The sequence below is a fragment of the Mugil cephalus genome, chromosome 19 (assembly GCF_022458985.1).
Source record: "Mugil cephalus isolate CIBA_MC_2020 chromosome 19, CIBA_Mcephalus_1.1, whole genome shotgun sequence".
In the NCBI taxonomy this organism is placed as follows: domain Eukaryota; kingdom Metazoa; phylum Chordata; class Actinopteri; order Mugiliformes; family Mugilidae; genus Mugil; species Mugil cephalus.
This window is the reverse complement of record NC_061788.1, coordinates 17,722,815-17,746,725: the sequence shown is the minus strand read 5'-3', so window position 1 is coordinate 17,746,725 and position 23,911 is coordinate 17,722,815. Positions and strand designations below refer to the sequence as shown.

Genomic DNA, 23,911 nt, shown 5'->3' with positions numbered 1-23,911 from the left:
ATCTATGCAACAAAGAAAGCAGTGATTGAGTCACAAGCTCAGCTTTTCCTGATTACACTTATTATTTTTTTTTTTTTATGAACATACAATTGCTAAGCAACAGACATTTCGGAGGCTTTTAAAGTCTTAACCATTTTGAGGTCCCTTAAACTGATGAAGAGCTGGTTCTTTTGAGTGTAGAGCTGCTGCGATTCTGCTGGTTGATCAGGGTTCATTTTAATAGAGGTCAGAATGAATACGCAGATTTAGAAAGAAAAAAATTGTGATCTGAAGAACGCCTGGTCCTGGAACAGTTTGGTCTGAAAGACTTGTCTCCTTGGTTCAATGTTGGAAATACTCGAGGAACAGATCTGCTGATATATATTTATAAATATATACACATATACATATTAACAAAATAGAGCTTTACGTTATAAAGCATTCGTGTAGGTCATCATTCTACGCAGATGATCGAGTCTTGTATCTCGTCAAAAAAAGATCCTTTGCCTGTCCGTTTCCTGCAGGGGATTGAGCTCGCACATCATCCACATTATGGCTTATTATACCTGCGCTCGCCGGTCACAAGTACACTAAAGAGGAGGAAACCAACGCGGAGAGGAGGAGAGTCGTTTGAAAATTCATGTCATGCAATCGAAAAACGAGCACTCGGTCGCTGAGTATATGCTTTTTCTCAATTAAAATTAGCCCCTAAAAAAAAGAAGTCACATCCCGGCCTCTCAGAAACACAGAGATGTGACCCTCCTCCTGAAAATCTATCAGCGTTTTCCTCACAAAACACGTCGAGTTCTTTTATATCCCCTTAAAATATAAATACTGTAAACTGAGCTGAAGATGGCAGTCAATACTGTCACCTGGATAGGCTGTAATAATACCGGCCACCTCACTGAAAAGGTTGAGTCAAGCCAATAGTTCACTTTGAAGTTATTGCTACTTTTCTGAGACGCTGCCACAAAGTGCCATCTGATTTCTCTGATTAAATACTTCAAGTAATGTTGCAGCGCTGCTTCTCTTCCACTAGAGGGAGCTCATAGCTCTCAAATCACCACCACATGCGTCGCTTTCTCTTCCCCTTCACTAAAACTTCTCTCTGACCCAGAGTAAACCGTGTACAGTCCTGCTAGAGGTGTGTTGCATCTGACATTTCAGAGCTGGCATATAAACCAGCGTCATAAGAGAAAGGACATCGCTGTGCGTTCGCAAATCGGCCTCACAGAGATGGAATAACATTTACAACCTCCCTCAATCCCCCATCCCCAACATGGATGGATTTATGAAACTAGCCCCAAATAAGAAAGAAAATTTGACATGTAGCTGTTATATTATAGTTGTTTTGAAAAAAAGATGGCAATCTATGGAGTCTTGATGGTGCCACAACAAAAAATTGTTAATGCGGTCAAAAACGATAAAAAGGCAGTTGTGAAATTGTTATTTGCTGACAGCCGCACGATATGAGCTAAGCTTGTGTTTCTACTAATAGGTTTAGTTTTTAATTTACTCATGAAGTTGTGCTTAAAATTAAAGCGATTGTGAAATGGGCCCTGTGATTGTTAGAGCAGCAGACTATGAAATGAGGACATGGAACACTAAAGACACTGCTGAGATAAATATTTTTCAATCTTCACTTTAAAGGAATAATTAATTATTATTTTTAAAAAAGTTTTTCATGCTTAAATGTAAATTGAAATAGTATTTATGTGGCACTCTAAAGACTCCATATCCTCTCACATTAAAAAATCTGAGTTTATCAAAGGATATTGAAACACAGTGCAGAGGTTTGCTTTGATTTTTTTTTTTGTTTTGTTTTCCTGGTCCAAGGAGAGGTGGGGCTGCATATGTGAGGAGAAAACCATAGATTAAGTTCTTTTAGTCCATTTCTTATGTTGCACTGATCCATGACTATTCCCTGTTCCATAAGACACTTTCAGATCAGACCTAATAACGGTTCGTTTCAGTCAAAGGTGAATTAGACCAGACCAGAATGACTATCAAATATCTGAATAACGGAGAAAATAACCCCAATAATATTCACTCCCTTCCAAGAAAAACATCACAGCGGGCCCACGCCTCCCACCGACACCAGCCTGTGAACAATCTTTGGAAATGCACTCGATGCATAGTTTTGCAGCAGCTGCAGCATTTAGAGAAAAGGAGAAAAGAAAAGCAGAATATAGGCATGAAGCGTATTTATACATGACATGGAGATATTTAACAGTTCAGTTCAACTTGGATGACACTTGGTTGTCCAGAGAAGTGCAGGGAGAGCGAGGGCAGAGTGTGTGTGTGTCCCTCCGAGGAGGAAAACAACCGGGGGCCGGATTCCACCTCAAAGGTCGGCTCCGTCGGCGTCGGCTCTCCGTTTAGTAACCCGACGACTCCACTGTCATGAGGTTAAGTGCCACGTAACAAAACAAAACGAAACAAACAAAAATAAGGATGGCTCCGCTGCGACGACAGACACGGTTTTTTTCTCGCGTGCTGTGTAAGGTTTACGTCCGTGTTTGTGACTGCTGAGAACTGGGCGTCTTGAGGGATGGAGGTAATTGTGCATTGGTATTAAAATGAAAAAAGGTAAATAATGTCAACACTGTATACGGTTGTAACTAACTGTACAGCTAGATATGAGGTGTTTCGAAAAGCTGACGCCCCTCGGCGTGGAGCGGAGGGATTTCTGAGTGTGGAGGTGTAAATGGTGTGCTGAAAATTCACATGACATGAAAAGTGGGGGAGGGTGGAGAAGGGACGGCGAGGAGCCCGGAGGCCGGCGGAACCTAATCTCGTCCCCCCCCCCCCCCGCGGACCAAGGCTGCGCGCTCGCTTCCCAGGTGCGTCGTGATCACCCGTGAGGTTGCGACGGAACGTTTCGGATTGGTTCCCGCGTGGATTGTTCCTGCCCCTGCTGGTGGCCTTTCGCAGAGCATCCAGAGATGCTCCGGTCGCGTAAAGCTAATTTGCGGCTAATTCACAACATCCTGCTCGTTCGCTCCTGCGCGCAGACAGAGCTGCGGAGGTTGTACACAGGGAGCTCTCGCAAACCCTTAATCGATAATCAATACTCGAACTGGAGGGTTGATTAGTGGAGTACTACCACATCCTCCCCAGTGCTGCACAGTGCTAACAGAGTAAGAGTAAGACATGGTTGTATTTGTTGGAATTGGGCAGAGACCTGAGGTTTATGAGCACTTTCTATCTTCTTACCCCACCTCTACCTCCGGAAAAGCTCACACATGGAAAAAAAAAAAAAAAGAAAAAAAAAAAAACAACAACTAGTGCAAGACCTGACGTGTTCAGTGGAGTCAGGCAGGAACAGACCAGTTCCTTTAAGCAGACGGATTTTTTTTCCCCCTCCCCGAAGTACGTGAGTTCAGTCCTGAAAGACAGAGAGGGCTCAGGTCCGAGTCTTAAACAGCCCGAGGCTCCTGAGAGTCCGCGATTGTCCCGATCACAACGCTGAGTGTCCAAATGTGACATCATCATCGCTGTTGTTTGCTTTTTTTTTTTTTGTTGTTGTTGTTGTTTTTTTTTGTGAATATACCTGTGGGTGTTAAAACCTGATCATCTCTGCTTTTACTTTTCAGCGTGTAGGAAAAGATCCAAACGATGGCTCAATGTGTTTGTCTCCTGTCCGTCCTCCTTTCAGTCACTCGCGTTGTCGTTTGATTTTCATATATATATTTCTTATTTATATATTTTTACAAGGTATAAAACAGACCCACAGACGTGACGAAGTCACCGTTTTCGAAACACATCACGAGGAGTCGAGGGGTGGAAGGGACGGAGGGAGGAAGGGAGAGGCTCCTCATCCAAAGCTGTCACGTGATCTGTCTCTCTCTGTGGATGGGATTCATTTATTTAATTATCTTTTTTTTTCCTTTTTTTTTTATAAAAAGCTCCCTTCCCAGGGATCTCGAGCGACGTGGGTGAGGAGGGTCCGGGAGGCGAGGGGGAGCTCGGCCCTCGCTGCCATTATGTCATTTGATGCGGGGCCTCCAGCATCTCCATGAGGAACGTGTCGATGGGCGTGTCGCCGATGAGCTTGAAGAAGAACAAGTGCTCCAGACACTTGAGGCCGATGGAGCGCAGTGCCGGTAACCGCAGCAACAGCTTGGCGAACCTGCGGCGACACGAGATGAGAGTGAACCGTCTCACGGCGGAAAAACCTTATCACAGCATTATATAACGTAACGAAAATATAGCCATCTGTGCAAGCAACAAGCCACAACTAAGACCAGCCTGAACTTAGAGCTACTGATGCTGATTCTTTGCGTGGATATACGATAAATCGGTTTCTCACACTTAAGAGTCGTGAGAGGTTGTGTGGCTTATACATTTTAATAATGTGGGCGTTTGTGATTACCTGCCGGGCTGCTCGGGATACTTGTGTTTGCAGTAGGCCTCTAAAGACGCGTAGACTTTCTCTCTCAGAGCTTCTACTTCGCCTGGGTTGGACAGACCTTTGGAGTCTGTGGAGAGAAACACAAAAATAACAAATAAAACACAGTTTTTTTAAAAGATTTGTTTTTCATATATAGATATATATATATATATATATATTTGTATAAAACGGAGCCTTCTTTGCTCACAAGCTGAGCTTTCACCCCCGCAGGCTCAGCGTGGACATGTGTCACCGCATTCTGGGTTAGTCCAATTAAAGACTGTCGTCTCCAAGCCGCGCTAATTTAAGCCTCACTAAAAGATGCATCTTTGATTAACAACAAAAACATGTCGCTGATTAACATTTCCGACGAACAAAGCGCCCCACAATTGATCAACAATGAATGAACATTCGGTGCTAATGGCCGGTCTATATCACGCACTGTGGGAAAAGAAAGGACCGAGGGCCTTTTTAGCCTCCGCGTCCTCTCCTCTACACCCCCACTCTGCGCTTTCTCAGTCAGGCCGGTCTCGCAAACCCCTAATTAACAAGGAATCAAGAGGAAAAGCGAATCGGGGCCAGTGGGTCTGGATGCGGCCCGAACACAAAATGTAGAACACAGAGGATCAGTGTGTCTGGGGTGAGCAGACCCACGGTGGCCCCAGAGGGACGGAGGGAGGCTCCCACACTGAGTCGTTAAAAACCTGGCTCGTATTCAAGGGCTGTTTAAGTATACCGAGGATGGATAAGGTTTAAATTTGGAAGAGCACAAGTGACATGTCATAAAGAAAGCGCACTTTCTTGGGCTTTTTTTTTTTTTTTTTATGGCCCGTCTTTGCAAGAGAACACATTAAAGGACAGAAAATAATGACATGTGCTGTATCAGATTGTATATTCTGTGCTCCTTTAAATCTACAGCTAAAGAGAGGTTCAAGTTCAAGTCAGCGAGTTCAAGCCGAGCTATAAATGTTAAACGTAAATGTTAAGCAAATGCTAAAAGTAAGAGTTGAGTAGAAAAACCAATAAGCAGGCTTGATTTGTTGACAGCTTCCTATGTTAATCTATATATCTGTTCCTGCAGGAATTCTACTTTAAGTCTGTCTCAGCTGTGGTGTTGTACATGCCCTTGCACTGTATTCTGAATGCAGTGTGTTTCCTTCTTTGAAGCGGCCCACAGCAAAAGAAATCTCAAGTGCGTGTCGGTAGTTACCTGGGTTGAAAAGAACGATGGCTCGAAGGCACCCCAGTTCCGTCTTATCCATCTGCATGTCCCTCATCTTGGACACCAGTTCTGTGAGCACTCTGCACAAAAGAGACAAAATTAAAAAAAAAAGGGGCCAGAGCCGTGGCTCATTAAAATCCACGGGTAGTTGAAAATACTATTTCAAGTTTAATTCCTCTCAATTAAGATTATTTTTATTCATCAGACAAACAAACAAGCGCCAGAAAAGTTAAAATCAGATCAGGGAAAAGCATTTAAGTCTAATTAGAACACTTTACTCTTCATGTGAATTATCCAGATGCAAGTGTGGTGCATTAAGAATGTGTTTTCAACCGCCGTCCAGCTCCTGTCTATTTAAGAACCGATGCACATAAGGATACTGTGAGCCTACATAAGCACCGTTAGATGAGTGGAAAAGTTTACAACCCTTCCAAAGTCATTATATTTAGTACATGGTTTTCATAAAAGGAAAGCCACAGAGTAAACACAAGCTGTAATCTAACACCAGCACTCCCACTGTCTGCGCGTGACATCACTGGTGGGAGTGTCGGTGCGTGGAGTCTCTCGAACTCCTCACCCCTCTTTGACTCGGTCACACCCTCTCCCCGGCGCTCTTTATTTTCCCTCTCGCTCCGTTTCCTTCTGTCCCTCGTACTCGCATAGTAAAGTCAATTGTGGCTCTTAGCTCATTCTAATTCAATTTGCTCTGAGGAGAAACAACAGGGCAAAAAAAAAAAAAAAAGAAAAAAGAAAAAAAGAAAGGACTCAAGTGTTTAAGTTAATCAGTCTCTTCATTTGTATGGGGAGGAGATAGAGGGGGAGTAGATAAAGAAACATTATCGGCTCTCTGTATCTTAATGCTCGCCGAGATTAATGCAGAGATGGAACATGTCCTGTGGCTGTGAACGCTGATGATTGAGCAGATGATCAGAGGAGCGGCGGCACGAGAAAACGAGGGAAGATATTTAAAAGAGTGCTGCTTGTGTGGGGCTGATGACAGCACCTGTAGCCTCTCACCTTGTGCACACTGTGCTGCAATACTACAAGTAAAAACCACGGCCAGCTACGCCTTTACTGCAGCAGCCATTGTTGGCTGTCATAATTCACTGAAAAACGACCTGGTGAAACAAATGCTTGTGATGAACTGATGCGTCATCGCGTTAGTGGAGCATGGAAAAAGTCAGTTCGGTTTTGACATGCAATGCGTCATGTAGTGGGCATCAGTTTATCGTTTCGTTTTGCCGGCTTCAGGTGAAGTGCTGTAGCCTGTTGCTTTTTGGTTTCTGCTTTTCATTTTGCAAAACGATGGCGATCAATAATATTTATGGCATTTATTTCTGGAATCTTTCCATTTTTGAAAACGACAGACTAAGAAGTCCGCCCCCTGTTGGGATCAGCTCCATGGCCAAACCAAGTTTTTAATTGGAGGCAAACGCAGGATAAGTCATCAACATATCTGGTTCTATCAGTGCCATTAAGGTGGCATATAGTGCAAGTTATTCTATATTCGACAGTAAAAAAACACTCTTAACAACAACAATTAGACTTTTGCATCTTTCCAAACTTTGTTAACTCATGGGCTCAGGTTTGTGGCGAACACGCGTCTCAGACTCGTCAGATGTCAGCCCGTCAATGTCAGTAACAGTCGCCGTCACGGTTCCTGCGAGCTCTCGACCTCGCTGTGACTCAGCCGAGCATGGATTTTTTTTTCGTTTTTTTGTTGTTGACATTTTCTGAGCAGTTCAGGGTTTGCGTGCGGCCCCTGTTGCACACAAGTGCACTAAGTGAGTGTATGTAATATACTGGAGTCGATCGATCGTTCCTGTGCTGCGCTGCCCTCCTCCACGCACCTTTGATGTCCCGTCAAATGTTTAAGATCATATTAAAGGAAACATGTATTTAACACGTTTTTTTTTTTTAAAGTAACTAAAAAGGCGAACAGCAGATTCACACTCTTCTAATGTTTTCCAATTTTCACAGGCTGGTAAACCACGCTTCTATTATATTATTAATAAATGATTAAAATTAACAGCATCAGTTTGGTATACTGTAATACTGACCTATCAAAGATGGCTCCCACTCCGGCACTGTGGGCGCTGTTGCGGTGGACGTGCAGCCCCGTCGCCAACAGGATCCCGTCTTTAACGGCTATCGAACGGTGCGAAAATGATGCAATGAGGAGTTCATTCCAACCTGAGACAGAAAGAAAGAGATGGAAAAATGTGAAGAAAAAAAAAAAAAGAACAAGCAAACCCGAGTACAAAAGTTCACACAGCATTCACGCAAAACGAAACTGACAACAAAGGGAGAGTTCCGATGAATCAATTAAGTCGCACCATAAAAGCTCGCAGCTTTCTCGAGCGCGGGCATCAGGTTATTACTAAGACGTCTGAATCGCGCTTTCTAAAGAGACAAGCGTGTAAAAGGGATGAACTGCGCCTGCCATCACAATAAAGACAACAGGCTTGATGTGCCAAAGCAAGGGCTTGACACGGAGACACAAGACGCTGCCTTTTGAGTGACAGGGCTCCTTTAACTGTTCTGCCTGGCAACACTCGCCTCTCCTCCCCGGAGTTGAGTTGGGTATGAGCACGCTTTTATCTGTGATACAGCAGAACTAAAGAGTTTTATTTATAGAAAACCTGAGAGCCGAGAACAGACGAAGCTTTGCGGAATAATGTCACCCTCCGCTTTGCTGAAGTCTCTCCATCATGTACGTGCAGAGGATGAGGAACGATGGGAGGATTTTTTCTTTTTCTAGGGTATAAGGGATGGGTGTGTAATAGTGTTTTTTTTAACCCCCCTGGAGGAGAATTTACAATATAATGGTGTAATTTAGAGAGACAGGCAGGCAACAAGGGCAACGTGTTGGGAGAGACCTTGGTGCATTAGTGAATGGAGCAGAAGGGACAGATGATTCACTCCGTTATACGTTGCTGCTTCTGAGATCCTGAGAAGCTACTTGCTTCTCCACATATTTATATATAGTGATTGTTAGTCTGTCTAATGTTTCTGTCACATGACCAAGAGAGCTATTCACGAGGATGGCTAAATAAGTCTATTCTTATTTTATTTTTATTTTCAATTTACTGCAGACAGAACTTGCGTTAGTGTCTGTTTCCAGGGTTTCTTTCTGTCTGTCATAGAGTATATATGGTAATTTAGCTCTTAGGTCACTTATCAGCCGTGTCTTATTGTTCTGATTTGCAGTTGTTTTATCACTCATAATAAAACACCAGTATTTTTTTACTGCACGCTCAAAGGACATTTCCTTCACTACCTTCCACTGCTACCAGGTGCACTACCTTACTTACCACTGGGCGTCTTATATAAACTCATTAGAGGGCTTCTGTGCTGTGCTGAACAACTTGACAACATTACTCCGTCAATCACTGGATTCTGCTTCCATGTGAAACATAAAAGCCTTTTTAATGGACTCGCTGACAGACCTGCTCGTAGAAGGATGACCTGGTCGTCCAGCGGCAGCTCAGAGAAGTGTGGAATCCTCTTGGCCCACTCCACCAGGGTAAAGAGTTGTTTGTCAGCTGCTTGACAGATATTTGTCACTGGGTCGTTGGGCTGCGGGAAATAGAGAGAAAAAAAAAAAAAAAAGTCAGAAATTCATTTATTATGTGAAATGAATAGGTGTCAGGTTTTTGTTTTGGTCCGAGTGTGTCTCTTGGCTCGGAGCCCGGTGTCAGGATGAGCTACCTATCACTGCGCATTCAGACTGACACAATGAAACCAACATGAGTACTACGCTGTGAATAATATCTTCTGAAGAGGAGCGAGCAGGAAGACAAAACAAACTGGGATCCTGCCCCGGCTTGCGGAGGAAATACCTGTGGAGAGCTGCCGGTTGAAAAACAACTTTCGCTGAGCAGACTTTCTCTCTTTGGGGACCTTTTAGGCGAAACACAAATCAGCCTCTCAGACAGTTAGTGGAGCTCAAGAGGCCCTCAAGAGGCTCTACTGACACTTTACTACAGAAGAAGTGCTTAGGAGCTCAAGGGGGACTTTATTATCAGACCAGGAAGGACTTTGTGAAATGTGCAAACTACAATATGCACAATGTGGCATTTCCTGCTTACTCAAAACATACACTCTTGACTGTAATATTGTTATCAGTTTAAACAAGATTGCTGTTATTGAAGGTGAACAATTACGAGCTTATTAAATTAGAAAAACAAGCTGTTCTGAGTGGTGGGTTGGCTAATAGATGTCACAGTGTCCATTCATTGCAGGAACAGCAACGTCAACCATCACCTCTGGGAAATAAAAGGTCCAGGTGAATCCAGAAGAAAAGTACAATTATGTATTGATTTGATTTTGTCAGACTATTAAAAAAAATGCAGCTTTGAGAAACTGTGAATATGCTTTTAAAAATCCTGTCTTCACTCAGTCAGAAGCGACTATTATGACCCTTGGAGTGAACACCCCACACGGAGTGTACCTTTGCAGTGAAAGCGTGCTTGATGAAATGGTAATTGGACACTATTCCAATTTTTTTTTGTTGTTGTTTTAGTTTGATTTTATTTAGTTAGGCTGTTCACATCCAAATTGGATGACGGTGGAAGAATTACAACCACACAGAAAAAACAACCTTTAAGCCAATTATCTTTGCACCCTTCAAAAAGCAGTGGATTCCTGTCTGAATACTGCACTTTGAGTCTATATCCATTAAATACATATAACTTCAATATGTTTTGGTAAGCAGCTAAAGTAACAAAACATTTTTTTGTGGCAGCATACGGTTCTATAACTGTACATTCGAGTGGTCGGAGTGTGATGTGTGAGCACTAATGTATGCGTTTGTCCTATTTGGAAAAGAAGATATATTTTTTTTTAGCAATTTATGCACCAGTCCAAACACAAGGGCTGCTTCTCCTCAACTGTCCTCATATATTAAATTCATATGTCTAATGCTCTGACTCACAGGGAGGAGTGGTGGAATGCTAATGCTACGCATGCATGCAGTGTGCCTAACTCCCTCAAATGTAACTCCATCTGGGCAAAAGGGGGGAAAATCCCAAACAACATTGTGAATCTCCGACGATCAATTTACAGCCGTCCCAGGAGAACATGCCCTTGACATGTGTGTGTAAACAAAGACTTTGCGCACACACTTTTTTTTTGCGCATAATTTTGAATCAAGTAAACATCCTTAAATTCCGTGTATCCCTGTGTGAACTCGCACTCCAACAGTCAGCAACTTCTCCCCAACTTCCAACTCCAAATCCCACGGATCGATGCTAAAAGCTCCGAGGATCCTGACATCAACTGCGGCTCTCAGGAGAAGATTAGTTCAAGATGAAGGAGAAAACATCTCCCCACTCCCATTCTCCTTTTAAAACGCACAGGCCGAGGTCTATCCCGTCCTCTCCTCCACATTTCCCCCCGCTACGGTGTGAAACTCACAGACACAGACACGCATGTGAAATATGAACAATTTAAACCAGACACAAAGCCTACACTGTTTTGAAAACTTAAAGTCGCCTTTTTTTTCTTGTTTTTTGTCAGGGGGAGTAAGACAACAGGCATCTTATGAATATTTCAGCATCAGATCTCCGTGGGAGATGTGGACAGTGCAGCTCAGTGCGGCCGTTTTTGGTGAGCTGTGTTTCCTCACCAAAAAAAGAAAAAAAAAACATAAACAGATTCAGCTAATTCATTCCAAAGGGCAGGCTCTGCAAAAACAAAGAAAAACAAAAGGGGGCTTCAGCGCGCGCTGCAGCCGAGCCACCCCTTCTCACAAGGATAGAAATCCCAGGGTTCTCGTTAGACATGACGAGCCTCATGAATGTTGTATGGCTATCTTAGCCATGTTTACACTGACCTGGTTTCTTTGCCTCTGTCTGTGGAGATGACAGGGGAGAGGAGCTTACACTTTCCTGAAACAATTCACGGGGATCACATTACTGTACTTACTGTTACAAGCCCCAGAGCAGCATCTGGGGTGTTATCAGGCCACAATGGAGGAGCCCGCCGCGACCTGTGAGAGAACTGCCTCCGTGTATAAAATTATCCATCTAGCTGAACTCTAAAAGCTACTTTCCCTTCTTCCACTCAGCCGGCTGAAAATGTGGAACAAGTGAGCAGGAGGAAGCCTGGGCAAAAACCTCCACTTCAGACGGAGTGGCAAGAGAATAAAAGTTCAAGTTTTAGCCCATTTGAGTGGAAGTTTTTTTTTTTTTTTTTTTTTTTTAAAATGTCTGCTGCCACAAACTGTGTTCATTTCAGGCTAATCAAAGGGTTTATAGCCAGACGCACTCCTCCACCATGCTCCATCCTCCAACAGAAATGCCAGGCTTGCATACTGTCCTATGAAATTTTCATCACTTGTGGAGGGGAGACGAAAGATTTGCGTTTCAATTTTTCATTATTCTGGTTGAACTAGAATATACTAGCGTGACAACAGAGAGAAAATTGGGTACTCATACAGATCAGCATAAAAATGAATTACTCAACTGTCCTACTTTATTTTTCCTTTAGATTAAAAAAAGAAACAGTCCCAACGAGCACAGGGATGAATCATCAGCTAAGTAACAACTAAATAACAGCAATACTGCCTGACTTGATTCAAGGGAAAGATAAGAACTTGTGAATCAGCTGTTATATAAATTAATACAAAGAGAGTAAAAGCATGCGACAACACAAAAAAAGATAAAAATATAAAACCTAAAAAATGTATTTAAAATAAATAAAATTCAATAAACACCCTCAGGATTGGCAAACGATGGCTTCTCTTCTGAGGAGACCTCTCCTTGTCTGACTGAAGGCATATTACTAACGCCTGTTTAACTCCTGTTCTAGGTCACCATGAGATAAACACACTTTATTCAGCTTGGCCAGACCCCGGCCATTAGACAGTGGCAGTGGCCTATTCATGGTGTACACTCATGGCCTGGGCCCTGTGATTAATTACAGCACGGGGCAGCGCATCTCAATAGGACCTAGCAGGGGGGAGGCAGGGGGACGGGGTTCACAGAGAAGGGGAGTCCTTGTAGTCAGGACAGCCTGCGTGCCGATACTCTGCCAACACTGCGGCTCCCTATTAGCTGAGGGTAAGTTCCCTCAAATATAAAAGTAAAATACCTATGATTTCAGGCCATACTCCTGTTGGTGTCTAGCTGATTGCTCTGGTTATAAGGTAGAATTTAAGATGTATTACTCACCTTTTGCTTCCATGTCTGAAAAAGTTTTGCCAAGCCCCTCTTTCTACCTGCCAGGACTGGACCTCAGCATTTATACACAACCAACCAACCAGAGCTGCTAGTGCAACAGCAGCAGAAACTTCCAGCTCTTCTTGAATTGACACTGCTGAGATCTAAGCTGCCTCTCCAGTACAACGGATATAAAAACAAGCTTGGTCTGTCAGCTTAAAGGAACAAAAAAAACGTCTAAAAACATTTCTGCAAACTACACTGCTAGATGCTGAATCACTGGCCACAAGTTAAAAAAAAACAACTATATTCCTACAGCATATAAGTCATTCAAGAACAAGTACAAGGTCATTAAAGCCTGAAATTTCCACACTGAATAGAGACACGTGAACTTATTATTTTTAATTTTGTTTCCCAGGTGCTTGGTAATAATAAGCTGTACAAACAGAACTGAGGAGCTGAGGAAGCTCCACTTCCAGTAGGCACCTAGTTTTGGATGAAGAAGAAAGTTTTGGTAGTGCATATGATTGTGTAGTATTTCTTTACAGATGTTTACAGTGTTATACAGTGGGTTCAGCATAATGTTTTAACACGCTTCACCTTTCCTGACGTGAAAGTTTCTATTTTAAACTCACAAGCATATCTGATATTCATGGATCAGTTCAAAATGATTTGCCTGCCGACACTGATTCCTACCTGTAAGATAAAGTTCCACATGGTCCACTGGTAAAGCAGCACATCGCCACTCTATAACATTATTATTGTGGCCGTTGTTATTATTATTTATAAAGCTGCAATTTCACAATATGTGAAGTAAACAAAATTGCATTACGAACCTGATTCAATACAATGAAGCATTAACTTTATTGCATTATCTTTACTGTATATAATAGATATAATTAATTCAATAGAATGATATAATTCTGTTTTTCTGCCTTATACAGCTGATGAGTGCTGTTTTCATGTCTAGTGAAATCCTTTAAAAAAGTCCTCGTGGTGTTGAGGAGACAGCGGGCATCCAGGGACCGACCGTGGCTGAGACTACTGAGCACACTGAGTGCATTAGTGTGTCAGAGCTGCCAGCCGCTCCCCCATGAGCCTCCACTCCTTCTCTCTCTCCCCAATGTCAACGCTCATCTCCTACATTTCCATCTGCCCCCCCCCCCTCCCTCCCTCCCCCAAAATAGCTCCAATTTACTCACATAACAGCCTTCACATTTCTACCTTTACTTCACAGGACATTTCCCTTCCCTGAAGCAGTCGAGGCCCGTCCTCTTCCCTCCCCCCCCCCGTCCTCCCTCCCTGCCTCCTTTGGTAGTCGGCTGTGCAGCTCCTCTGTTTCTCATGTACTAGCAGAATTCCTGAGAAAGCTGAGGCTTTGTGGGATGCTTTCAGGAATAGTCTGTCTGTTGCATTATTCATCACTGTTAGTCTCCTCTGAGTCAAAGGCAGCCCATAGAGCCCAGCTACTACTGAAGGGACAGATGAGGAAACTCGCAGCTGAGTGAAGCGGGCGAGACGAGGTGAACAGGAAAAGCAGCGCTCTACACCCTACACAGTCCACTCAAAGAGCTGTAACGAAAGAGGACAAACAGTACCCCTATCTGATACTCATTAACAACTTTCAGGAAGGAGGGTGTCTGCTTTAATGGAAAAAACAGGGAACTATATATATAAAAAAAAGAAGTATTTCATTATTTAGAACATATGCACAGTGAAAAAACGATAAAAGGAGCATAATATGCCCACATGCAGACAGATCTAACTTGACTTAAACATGTGTTTCGCGCGGACTACAAAAATGAGATGCTCGCAGATGGAAAAAATTATAACAACTTGTGGACAAAAAAGGGGGAAGAGCTCCAGCAGGACTTTGGGAAGCAGACGTTCTAAAATACATGTCGCGGGCCATAAATCTGAAAAACATTTAGTTTTGGACACGGCTGCACGTTGATTGATGGCCACTGACGCAAGTCTTATATCATTACTACAAAATAATGCATGCAATGCAAGTTCTTCCACGCAAACTTCAAACCCCCCATACCATAAATTAAGATTTAGTACATGTGTACAGATATTAAGACGACTTGTTAACACGCAATAAATAACGTTTCATTGCATAAGTTGTCAGTTACATCAGTGACTATTGAGAAGCTTTCACGCATAGACAACTGTTCAAATCTCCACATCTATCAGGAGAGAGATGAAGAGTTTCTCTGTCAAGACACTTAGGAGTTTTCATTGTGCCATTGTACCAGCTGTCATCCATCTTTTAAGTTTGTTTATAGTCACTTTCTGCGCTGATTGTTGTTTTCACAGCGATACCTCTTTCCACACCCATTTGGAGATTCGAGGTTTATTTTTTGTCACATGGATGATGTATTACATTGCAACAACCCACACTGTGCAAATGTTGCGCCTAAGAACTGAATTAAATAAAGAAGAAAAAATAAATAAGAGAGAATATAAAGGTAAAGAATAAAAAATGTTGTCTTTTACTGCTATCAAGTTACTGTACAGTAGGAGATGTCAGTGTGAATAATTTAGGAGAATGTCTGTACTGGCGCGGTTAGATGTACGAGGAGTTACTGATACACAGTGAGGGGTTGGATGGGGGCAGCTATAGAGATGGATCATGCTGGGCTGGAGATGAGGTAGAAGTGTTCATAGTCAGTGTAGCCTACCTTTAAACATGCCTGTGTTTACCATGATCACACCATATAAACAGTCCCCTCTTGTTTCATTCACAAACTTGTTGATGGAAAGTTAACATACTTGCATTTAGTCTCATAGATTTCTTCTAGAATTCTTTTTATATGATTATGTGTCATCCTTCCTTTAAGTACTTCCCACATGAAGTTACATGTTTTTTGTGTATCAGACTTGTCCATTCAGACCTATTCATATATATTTTTCTTAAACTGTATATTTATATTCTTATATTATTAAGAATAAGTATGAATGAAGTGTAGTGTAAGAATAAACACAAAAAGGATCTGAACAAACTAGTCACTGTGAATACACGTGTGCTTGTGTGAGTCAAAACTGATGGAGCAGAATGACACAGCATGTGTGTGTGTGTGTGTAAAAAAAAAACAAAAAACAGCCAACTCACCGAATTAGATGGTACACCAAGGTTGGTCTCGATGTAGGTCTCGGTTTTGGGTTCCACCGCCTGCTCGGCTTCCAAGATCTTCTCCACCGGCATGTCCTCGTTGGCGCAGCTGGTGGATTCCACCTCGTTCTCATTTTTGTCCTTGGCTCGCTGGCGCTCCTCCTGAACGGCTGCATGTAACAAAACTGGTTCCGGTCACTACTGCTGTTTTACAATGTCAGCATATGTTCAAGAGTGCACGTGTGTTAAAAGACGGGGGCAGAGCTTGCGTGCTTTCGATTAATAAGCGAGCGTTTGGGGTAAAAGGCAGTCGGCAGCTGTTTTCAGCATTCGTGTTCTGTTCGACCAATTGTGCACGACAAGCCCAGTAGGAACATCCAGAAGAGGGAGAATCTGTAGCCTGGTACACATCAGGAGCAAGGTGATTGTATCTGCACAGATGTGCACATGAAGTATACATGTGCCTACATGTGGGTGTGAGCATTGTGTGTGTCTCAATAAGCCAGTGAATAGTGACCTTGTGTGTATTATCCCAGCAAGCATATTCAAGATAGTTTAGTCATGAATTGCTTTGATGGTACGACTGGAACATATAAGGACCTAAGACCTGCATTATACGCGACAAAGCAGCGCAGGAATATTCAATGACTTTTTCCAGTTTCCTTATCAAAGAGATGTGTTTTTCACGTAGTTCTCAATGACAAACAGCAGGCTCCATTCATATGCAAAACATTTCTAAACACATTAACAACACGGGGCCCGTCACTGCTTCTTGAGCAATGAATGACAGCTAGAACATCCTGGAAAAAGAAAAAAAAAAACCCTCAACACAAGTCAATGAAGACTTTGTCGTACATAAAAACACAGTTAAGCGCAGCAGCGTCGACTCTGTCATCCGATTGGCTTGGCAACGTAGACGCAGGAAATGGTTTGTGTGCTGAGCAGACACCAAGACTCATTGTGGCTCAGGCAAGAGAAACCGCACCTCCACCCTCAAGTGAGAATGAAAAAAGTTGCATGTGTGCTTTGTCTTCTCAAAAGGCTATAATTTACTTAATCCAAAGCACCACAGCAAAAAAAAAAAAAAAAAAAAAGTATTGTGGCATTTTCCACGTTTTTCTCCCAACCACAGATTAATAAGAGACATAATGTGTTGTATGATAAAGTGCTTTTGGAAACTCTAAGCCAGCGTGAAGGTTTATAACACACACCTGGGCAGCCACGGTGTCACACACGCACACACGCACGCACACACACGCTGGGTTTGCAGGATGATCTGCCCTCTTAAGTTTCCCCTACTCTGGTTTCTATTCCAAGTCCTGAATCAGAGAGGCCGTGGTTCTTGTTGTGGGGGAAGCAGGGGTTGTTGGAGGAGGAGAGGGAAAGGGGCCCCTCTTTAGAGGAACTGCTGTCTGGAGGTGGAGGTCAGCCCAAGGGTAGAATACTTGTGTTGGAGTCAGGGAGAGGTGAGGAGGGCTGAAATCATGTTAGCTTTATTCTCCCCCCTCCTCTCCTCCTCTCCTGACTGGGAGAGCATAAATTCATTTAATCCTGTTTTTCTGTGGATTCGCTTAGCCTTTTGGGCTACTGCTGCAGTGTTCTCTAACCACAGCCCTCGAGGTGCATTGGGGGTGGGGTGGGGGGTGGGGGGGCTTAGGCAGCACTGCGAGCGAGGCAAAAAGCAGTAAATGATAATATCCTTGAAAGGAGTAAAGAGCCCAACAATGACATAAATAAAGCGGGAGGGAGGGGAGGGAAGGCCAAGTAAAGGTCAAGAAGAATTGGCCTCAGAACAGTCTCCAAAATGTGCACGCGCGCGTGTATTGTTGTTCGCTCGCCGCTCAGCGGCGACGCCACATCCGACACACCTTGCACATACGCACCAGGTTAACACAATCTTTGTGTCATCGGTCCTCCCGGCTACACCGTGCATCCACCGGTATAATCTTCACATCCCTCCATTCAGTGGCTGTGATTACTGCAATGGTTAGAGGCAGCAATTGATTTGTTCAATGTGTGAAAGAGCGCTTAACAGCACTGCTGAGAGTGCTAATATTTTTAACACCTTCCTGGAGTGTTAAACTTCACACCCCACGGACTGATTTTCGTCCCCCCCGTAGGATAGAACTCTTCATGTCCTCAGCCACACTGTAATCACTCCCCGAAGCTGCCTTCCTGTACGCCTTCGTTTTTGAATCACAGACGATGTTTTTGCATGTATGTTTCACAATTAAACCTTTTTTTAACCTGATAATCGTAGCACTCCAGTCTCTCAAGAATATAAAAAGGATGCAACATATGAAGCAATCCATTTGGATATCTCTGTGGAAATTATTCTGTATTTATATTATTGTAATATAATTAAGCATTATACCACAGTTTGAGGTACATTTCATGTTTGATGAATGCATTCGTCCCATCATGAAATGATATAGTACGTTCTGTATTAGTGAAATATTTAAGTGACATTTAAATATGTCGCTTAAAGTTGCATTAACTCTAACAGAAACAGCTGTGTAGAGGGAATAAACTGAGTGATCACATGTTTCCATGATGCACTGTCCAAACTTTAAAAAAAAAAAAAGAAGAAAAAACTGAGGACTATAAAAACAGTGGCAGACAGAACGAGCTGAGTGCAGCAGAAAGCAGAAGAGAGATTTAAGCTGACGTCCTTTCAAACCGTACAGTTTTTTTGGAAGAACTTGCAGCCAAAAGCCTTTGTTCTGGAAACAAAGCGAAGCTACTTAGCAAGAACTGTGGAGCTGATGATGAGTCATAATTTGAAATATTTGCCATTAACAGAAGACAGTTTGTTCAATGAAGAGACGAGCTGCTCTCCATAATGGAGCGTCCGCAGGCAACAGTGAAGCATGCTGCAGGCTCAATGCCCATCCAGCATAAAAGCAGCTGAATGGTAAGAAATGAAACAGTCCTGATCTCAATACTGTGGGGTCAGTTTGGGACCGCACACTTCCACAAAGTGAGGACTACCTACCTTCCAAGAACCTTGAAAAAACATTGTACAAGCACACAAAGGGAAACAAACCTAGCACTGGCTCTGAAGAGAGCCTTTTGCATTCCTATGATGAGGTGAAGGTACCTAAAGTTTCTCTTACACGCTCATAAAAGGGGAGGGGTGTTACGTCCCGACTACCAAAATCCCTTAAATCCAACACACCGGACCTTTAAATCTTTCAGGTTTTATTTCAGACATTCCTAAAACATTTGGATCGTGATGTACATCACGCCCCGTCTACTTGAAGATGCGTGTTTTTTTTATATGCCTGTTTTAGAATCCCAGTCTCTTCCAAGTTTCATTTGCACACTTTGGGAGGGAGGGGTGTTCTCTCCCAACTACTAAAAGCATATGCAGAAAAGCATAATTGCATAACTCACACGAGAGCAAGGCCTCACAGATCATTAGCAGGTGTGCCTGACAGGCGTGTGACTATATCTCACTGTACAGCCATCGTACAGGCTGCAGGATATTTGATGAAATGTCAAGACTGAAGATGGAACACATTATTTGCTAATTCACATAGTTTCAATTAAAAATTTGGAGTCACAAACTGTACGGTCTGTTTTGCACCGTTCATAACACCCTTAATTTCTTTAGATGAGCAGTGTAGTCAGTTTTTAAGGTTAATAATGACTTAATGCGTCAGTCTCTAATTGTCTGTGAAGGTTCTCAGTCATCCAGGTCATGGTATATTCTAGATAAAAGCTTTTGAATTGAAGGAGCTCCTCCAGTAAAAGCTGACACTTCAGACGAGCTGTTTCAGAAAGGTTTTCAGTCAACCTATCTGCAACCACATTATCTGGCAGTAAATTAATATTTCCGCCTCCGGGTAGCAAAATAACTATGCAGGAACGTGAGCTAACGCCATGAAAAATATTTATCTGCTGGCTGAGTCATGTTCTATGATTAACGAACTTGTTCATTCGATTTCTGTTTTTTTAAACAACTCACTTGACCTGTAATTTGCTGAAGAATGTTAGACAAATACACAAACCTCCAGGATACGTAGCGGAGACGGTTCGAACTTAATCATGTCGATGTTACCGTGTGTCATTTTAGACTCCAGAGCCTCTACTGACAGAGGACAGGGTTTCTCCCATCTGATGCACAGGAATGTCTGCTTGATGGATTTGAATAAATCTTGAATAAATGATTGGTTACCGACTCTCAAAACCATCATTTACTTGGAATCTAACCACTGGATTCCGGTATCACTTACATATATATATATAATACTGAGCAAATGTGGTGTTCTGTTCAAATTTTATTACGTGTACTCATGTGGTATAGACTATATTAACTGTCTAAACACATTTACATGAACGCTGAAAAAGATAGCGGTTAAAGCAATAACGATTCCTGAACTGTTTTTGATTAACAGGCTGAGTATGTAGTTGATTAAATCCTTGTATCTTTCAGAAAAGGGCAGGAGGAGTGTATGCATACCATGAGTAAACTTTAATTGGAGGAATGTGGTGCAAATTTTCACTGTGCTGTGCAAATTACGGGACATTATCCAATTTGAGCACTCGGATTAAATTTTGTGCACTGGGAATCTTTCTACATGAGTGCACAAGCTATCTTGTGTCTTGAAAAAACAAGTAGCTCCACTATAAGCAGGTAAGCTTTTCCACACAACTCCAGCAAAGTTTGTACAAATCATTAGGAGCACGAGAGCACGAACAGTGACTTCCATAGGATGCAGTGGAAGCAGAAGTTCACACAGCTCCATTGTTATGTTTTTATTTCTCCAGTCTATATCAGTGAAGTCTCAGAGGACTGCCTGTTCTCACAAACCCTAACTCCGCGATGTTGGGTCTGTGGCGCCGCAGCGGTTGAGTGAATGAGTTATCTCCCAAAAAGTAGGAAGCAGAGGAGTTTTATCACAGTTGAAGGTAACTGAAAAACTTCAAGTGCAAGTGGAAAGGCACTTCAAATTCTAACCTTAGGCTGGGTGACAAAGATATAGCTGTTGCAGGTCGCCATCAGTTGATCAAGTAATTCAAAATGTGTTGGTTGGAACTAAAAGAAGGACAGTGTGATATTATGCTTATATATAAACCTGTCAGAATGTTTTTCTATGTTCCTGTTTCGATCAAAGATGAACCTGCAGTGACTATAGAGGCATCTGCAGAGTTGTGTCTGACACCAGTCTGAGAACATACTGGCTAAATTTACATGGACATTATTCTTCAGTGGGATTGAACTCATTCTGATTATAGATTCCAACTTAACTGCTGGGTGCTTTAGACACAGCCATGTTTTTAACAGTGCTGCCCAAAGCACTTGTTTGAGCCAGTCATTGTTGTTCTAACGCCATGTTTCTGTCAATTCACATGATGTTTATCCCACATGTTTATTCCCACCACTGAGGAAAATTGGATGTTTACATGGTAAGTACGCCTCAAACGGTTTACACCAGCCTTCCCCCTTCTACTGAATGAAAACTCCTTTAGATGACGCCTCTTTCTTCTTATTGGGCTATCATTCTTATTTGAGGAATACTGGTGTCCAAATGCAGCAGTAGCCTAATTCCATCAGGAGTCTCGGTCGCAAGTTTCTGCTCACAAAAATACCGAAAGTACCAAAAATATACTTTATGTGTACTGGAGACTGATAAACGCTGCTGCTTATTATAAAAAAATAGAGCCCTTATCAAAGTGTCAATGCATGTGGATTAGTACAGATTTGTAGGAATGGGTAAGTGGGACTTTATCCTCAACGGTATGTGCTGTACCTTCTCTCTTCATGCCCATGGCCAAACACTTCTGGTAGCGACAGTACTGACAGCGGTTCCTCTGGCGTTTATCGATGACACAGTCTTTGTTGTCGCGACAGGTGTAGGTCAGGTCTTTGCGCACAGTCCTTTTGAAGAATCCTTTGCACCCCTCACAGCTGTATACTCCATAGTGTTTACCTGTGGGAAAGAAAGGGTGGTTAATTGAATGTTAGTACACAAATATTCTTGGCTCATAGTTTCCCTTTCCCCCGTCAACAGTTTTTCTTTCTTGTTTGACACATGAGGTCACTGACTTGTTGACAGCACCTCAGCCTTGTATCAACACATGATTTTCCACTGGTTGTTGGGCTTGCTGTTTGTCCAATACTACTACATAATTACTTGTGTGTAACCTCAAGACCACCAGAACAGCACTGCAATCATGGTGACATTGTAACTTCATTAGCAGGTATTCCCACTGAGATCGCAGCAACGTTTACAGTGGTAATGTGCAACCACACAAACAGCATGCAGGAATAAGCTGTTGAGGGAACAAAAGAGCAATTACGATCAAAGGCCTATTAAAGTGAACAGATTATGTTTGGGGGACACACTACAGTGGCAAAAACAAAGACAAGGGGAACCTACTGCAGGCAGGCTGCAGGGGGGGCCCATGGATTGGTACTGTTCTCATATGTTCTCTATCCGAGCTCTTTTTTGTTATTTATGACGGATGGAGTCCATTTGCATTCTTCAGTGTTGTTCAAACTGTTTCTTTGTTAGCTTTGTGCCGGTCGGACCACCGGAGAAGATAAATAAAGCCTCTGAGCACAGCGAAATGAAGCATGACTCGCTATTAAACATTGTTTTGATTCTGCCCTTTGGGTGCAAGCAGCGCAGATGACGCAGAATGACAGTATAACTGTCCAATAAATTAGATATCCACCTTCATTCTGGAGATAAAAACGTTTCATGGTTATTCTTTGAAAAACATTTTAACACAGGGTTATTTGTCGGTTGTGTGAAAAAGAAGAAAGTCCAGTCTGCAAGGAAGACTTCTGAGGGAGTCCTGTCCTTAGGCTAAGTGTGGGTTTAATGTTCCTGTGGTTAATGTGGTTCAGCTTGTTCTTGACCAAATAATAGCCCATGAGTAAGAGAACCCTAGGGAGAGCATGTGCTTTGTGAAAAGTCACTAATGATATTGTCTGTTTAGCATTTTTAGACCCGAAAGAGCTACGCAAGCGGGTTTGAACTTGGGACCAAAAATACTCAGGAAATATTTGGGTGTCACAAGAATTTTTTTTTTTTTTAATAATTTAGGCATGAAAAGCTTTAAAAATGTTTAAAAATATTAATGAATAAATGTTACTGAGATCATGTACATACACCGATCAGGCACCAAATGGATATGGGCCTTCTCAGGGTGTCCTTTGGTGGGGGTCTTTGGGTCCTAGGGAATAAGGGGAGGGGCATCTGTGGATCATCCCCCTTTCCTCAGTTTGGGATATAGTGAATTTGAAAGCCAGGTCAACACCTTGTGCTGTTTTTGATGTTGTTTGAGTTGGTGCTTGTGTCAGGCTGCATCCTGCTGCCTGGTCTGGTTTATGTGGGTGTTACATGTCTAAGTAACATCCACGCTAAGTTTCCCAGTAGAACATTGTATTGTCACAAGATGGTCAATGTTATTACTTCTCCTGTCAGTGGTCATAATGTTGTGGCTGATTGGTGTATTAGCACATTGATGCTGACATGTGATGTGACAGATTTTTTCTGTGTATTAACAAAAACCTCACAGAATCCATCTTTATATCCGGCAGCGTCGGGAATGCGATGACGTGGTTACTCTCACACACAGCACTGGTCTGTTTCAGTAGAAGCTGAATTAAGTTTTGGTTTCTTCCGACTGTACAATTTTTTGCCTCAGTATCTTCCATGTGTCTTTATCCTGCTGCCATCGTGGCTTCCCTACCATTTAGGGCCAAATTTGTAAGTAAATCCAATGCAAAAATGTACTTCTGCCAGCTCTGGCCAGACTTCAACCTTAGAACTTCTTTGGAGGTTTAGTGTGGTTGGAGAACGGGCTTGAACAAGATGGTGGGTAGTCCTGCTTGCTCTTAATTTAGTAATAATGGAAACCCAGCTGTTGAGAATTTATATTTATAGACTTCCCCAACTCAATGGCTTCCCGCAATTTGTCCCTAAATTATACATACAAAGTTCCATGGACTTTCTGGTTAGCATCAAGTCAAACAATTTAATGCCTCTCAAAAAGAATTAAAGGGTTTTTTTTTTTTTTTTTTT

The 23,911-nt window shown here is 42.5% G+C and overlaps 1 protein-coding gene across 4 annotated transcripts in view; it reads right to left on the bottom strand.

Moving 5' to 3' along the window:
• Positions 1 to 58: 58 nt before the first annotated feature.
• Positions 59 to 23,911, bottom strand: part of rxraa (retinoid X receptor, alpha a) — a 94,720-nt gene continuing 70,867 nt past the window's right edge. For 2 of the 4 annotated variants that reach the window (XM_047569942.1, XM_047569943.1), the window contains exons 5-11: positions 21,629 to 21,808; positions 15,873 to 16,057; positions 9,044 to 9,173; positions 7,655 to 7,787; positions 5,583 to 5,674; positions 4,355 to 4,460; positions 59 to 4,111 (exon numbers count right to left, since the gene is read on the bottom strand). In XM_047569942.1, the coding sequence (XP_047425898.1) occupies positions 3,964 to 4,111; positions 4,355 to 4,460; positions 5,583 to 5,674; positions 7,655 to 7,787; positions 9,044 to 9,173; positions 15,873 to 16,057; positions 21,629 to 21,808 (974 nt within the window). In that variant the 3' untranslated portion in view covers positions 59 to 3,963. The remainder of the gene's footprint in view (positions 4,112 to 4,354; positions 4,461 to 5,582; positions 5,675 to 7,654; positions 7,788 to 9,043; positions 9,174 to 15,872; positions 16,058 to 21,628; positions 21,809 to 23,911) is intronic. The other 2 variants (XM_047569944.1, XM_047569945.1) reach the window with 1 other exon arrangement.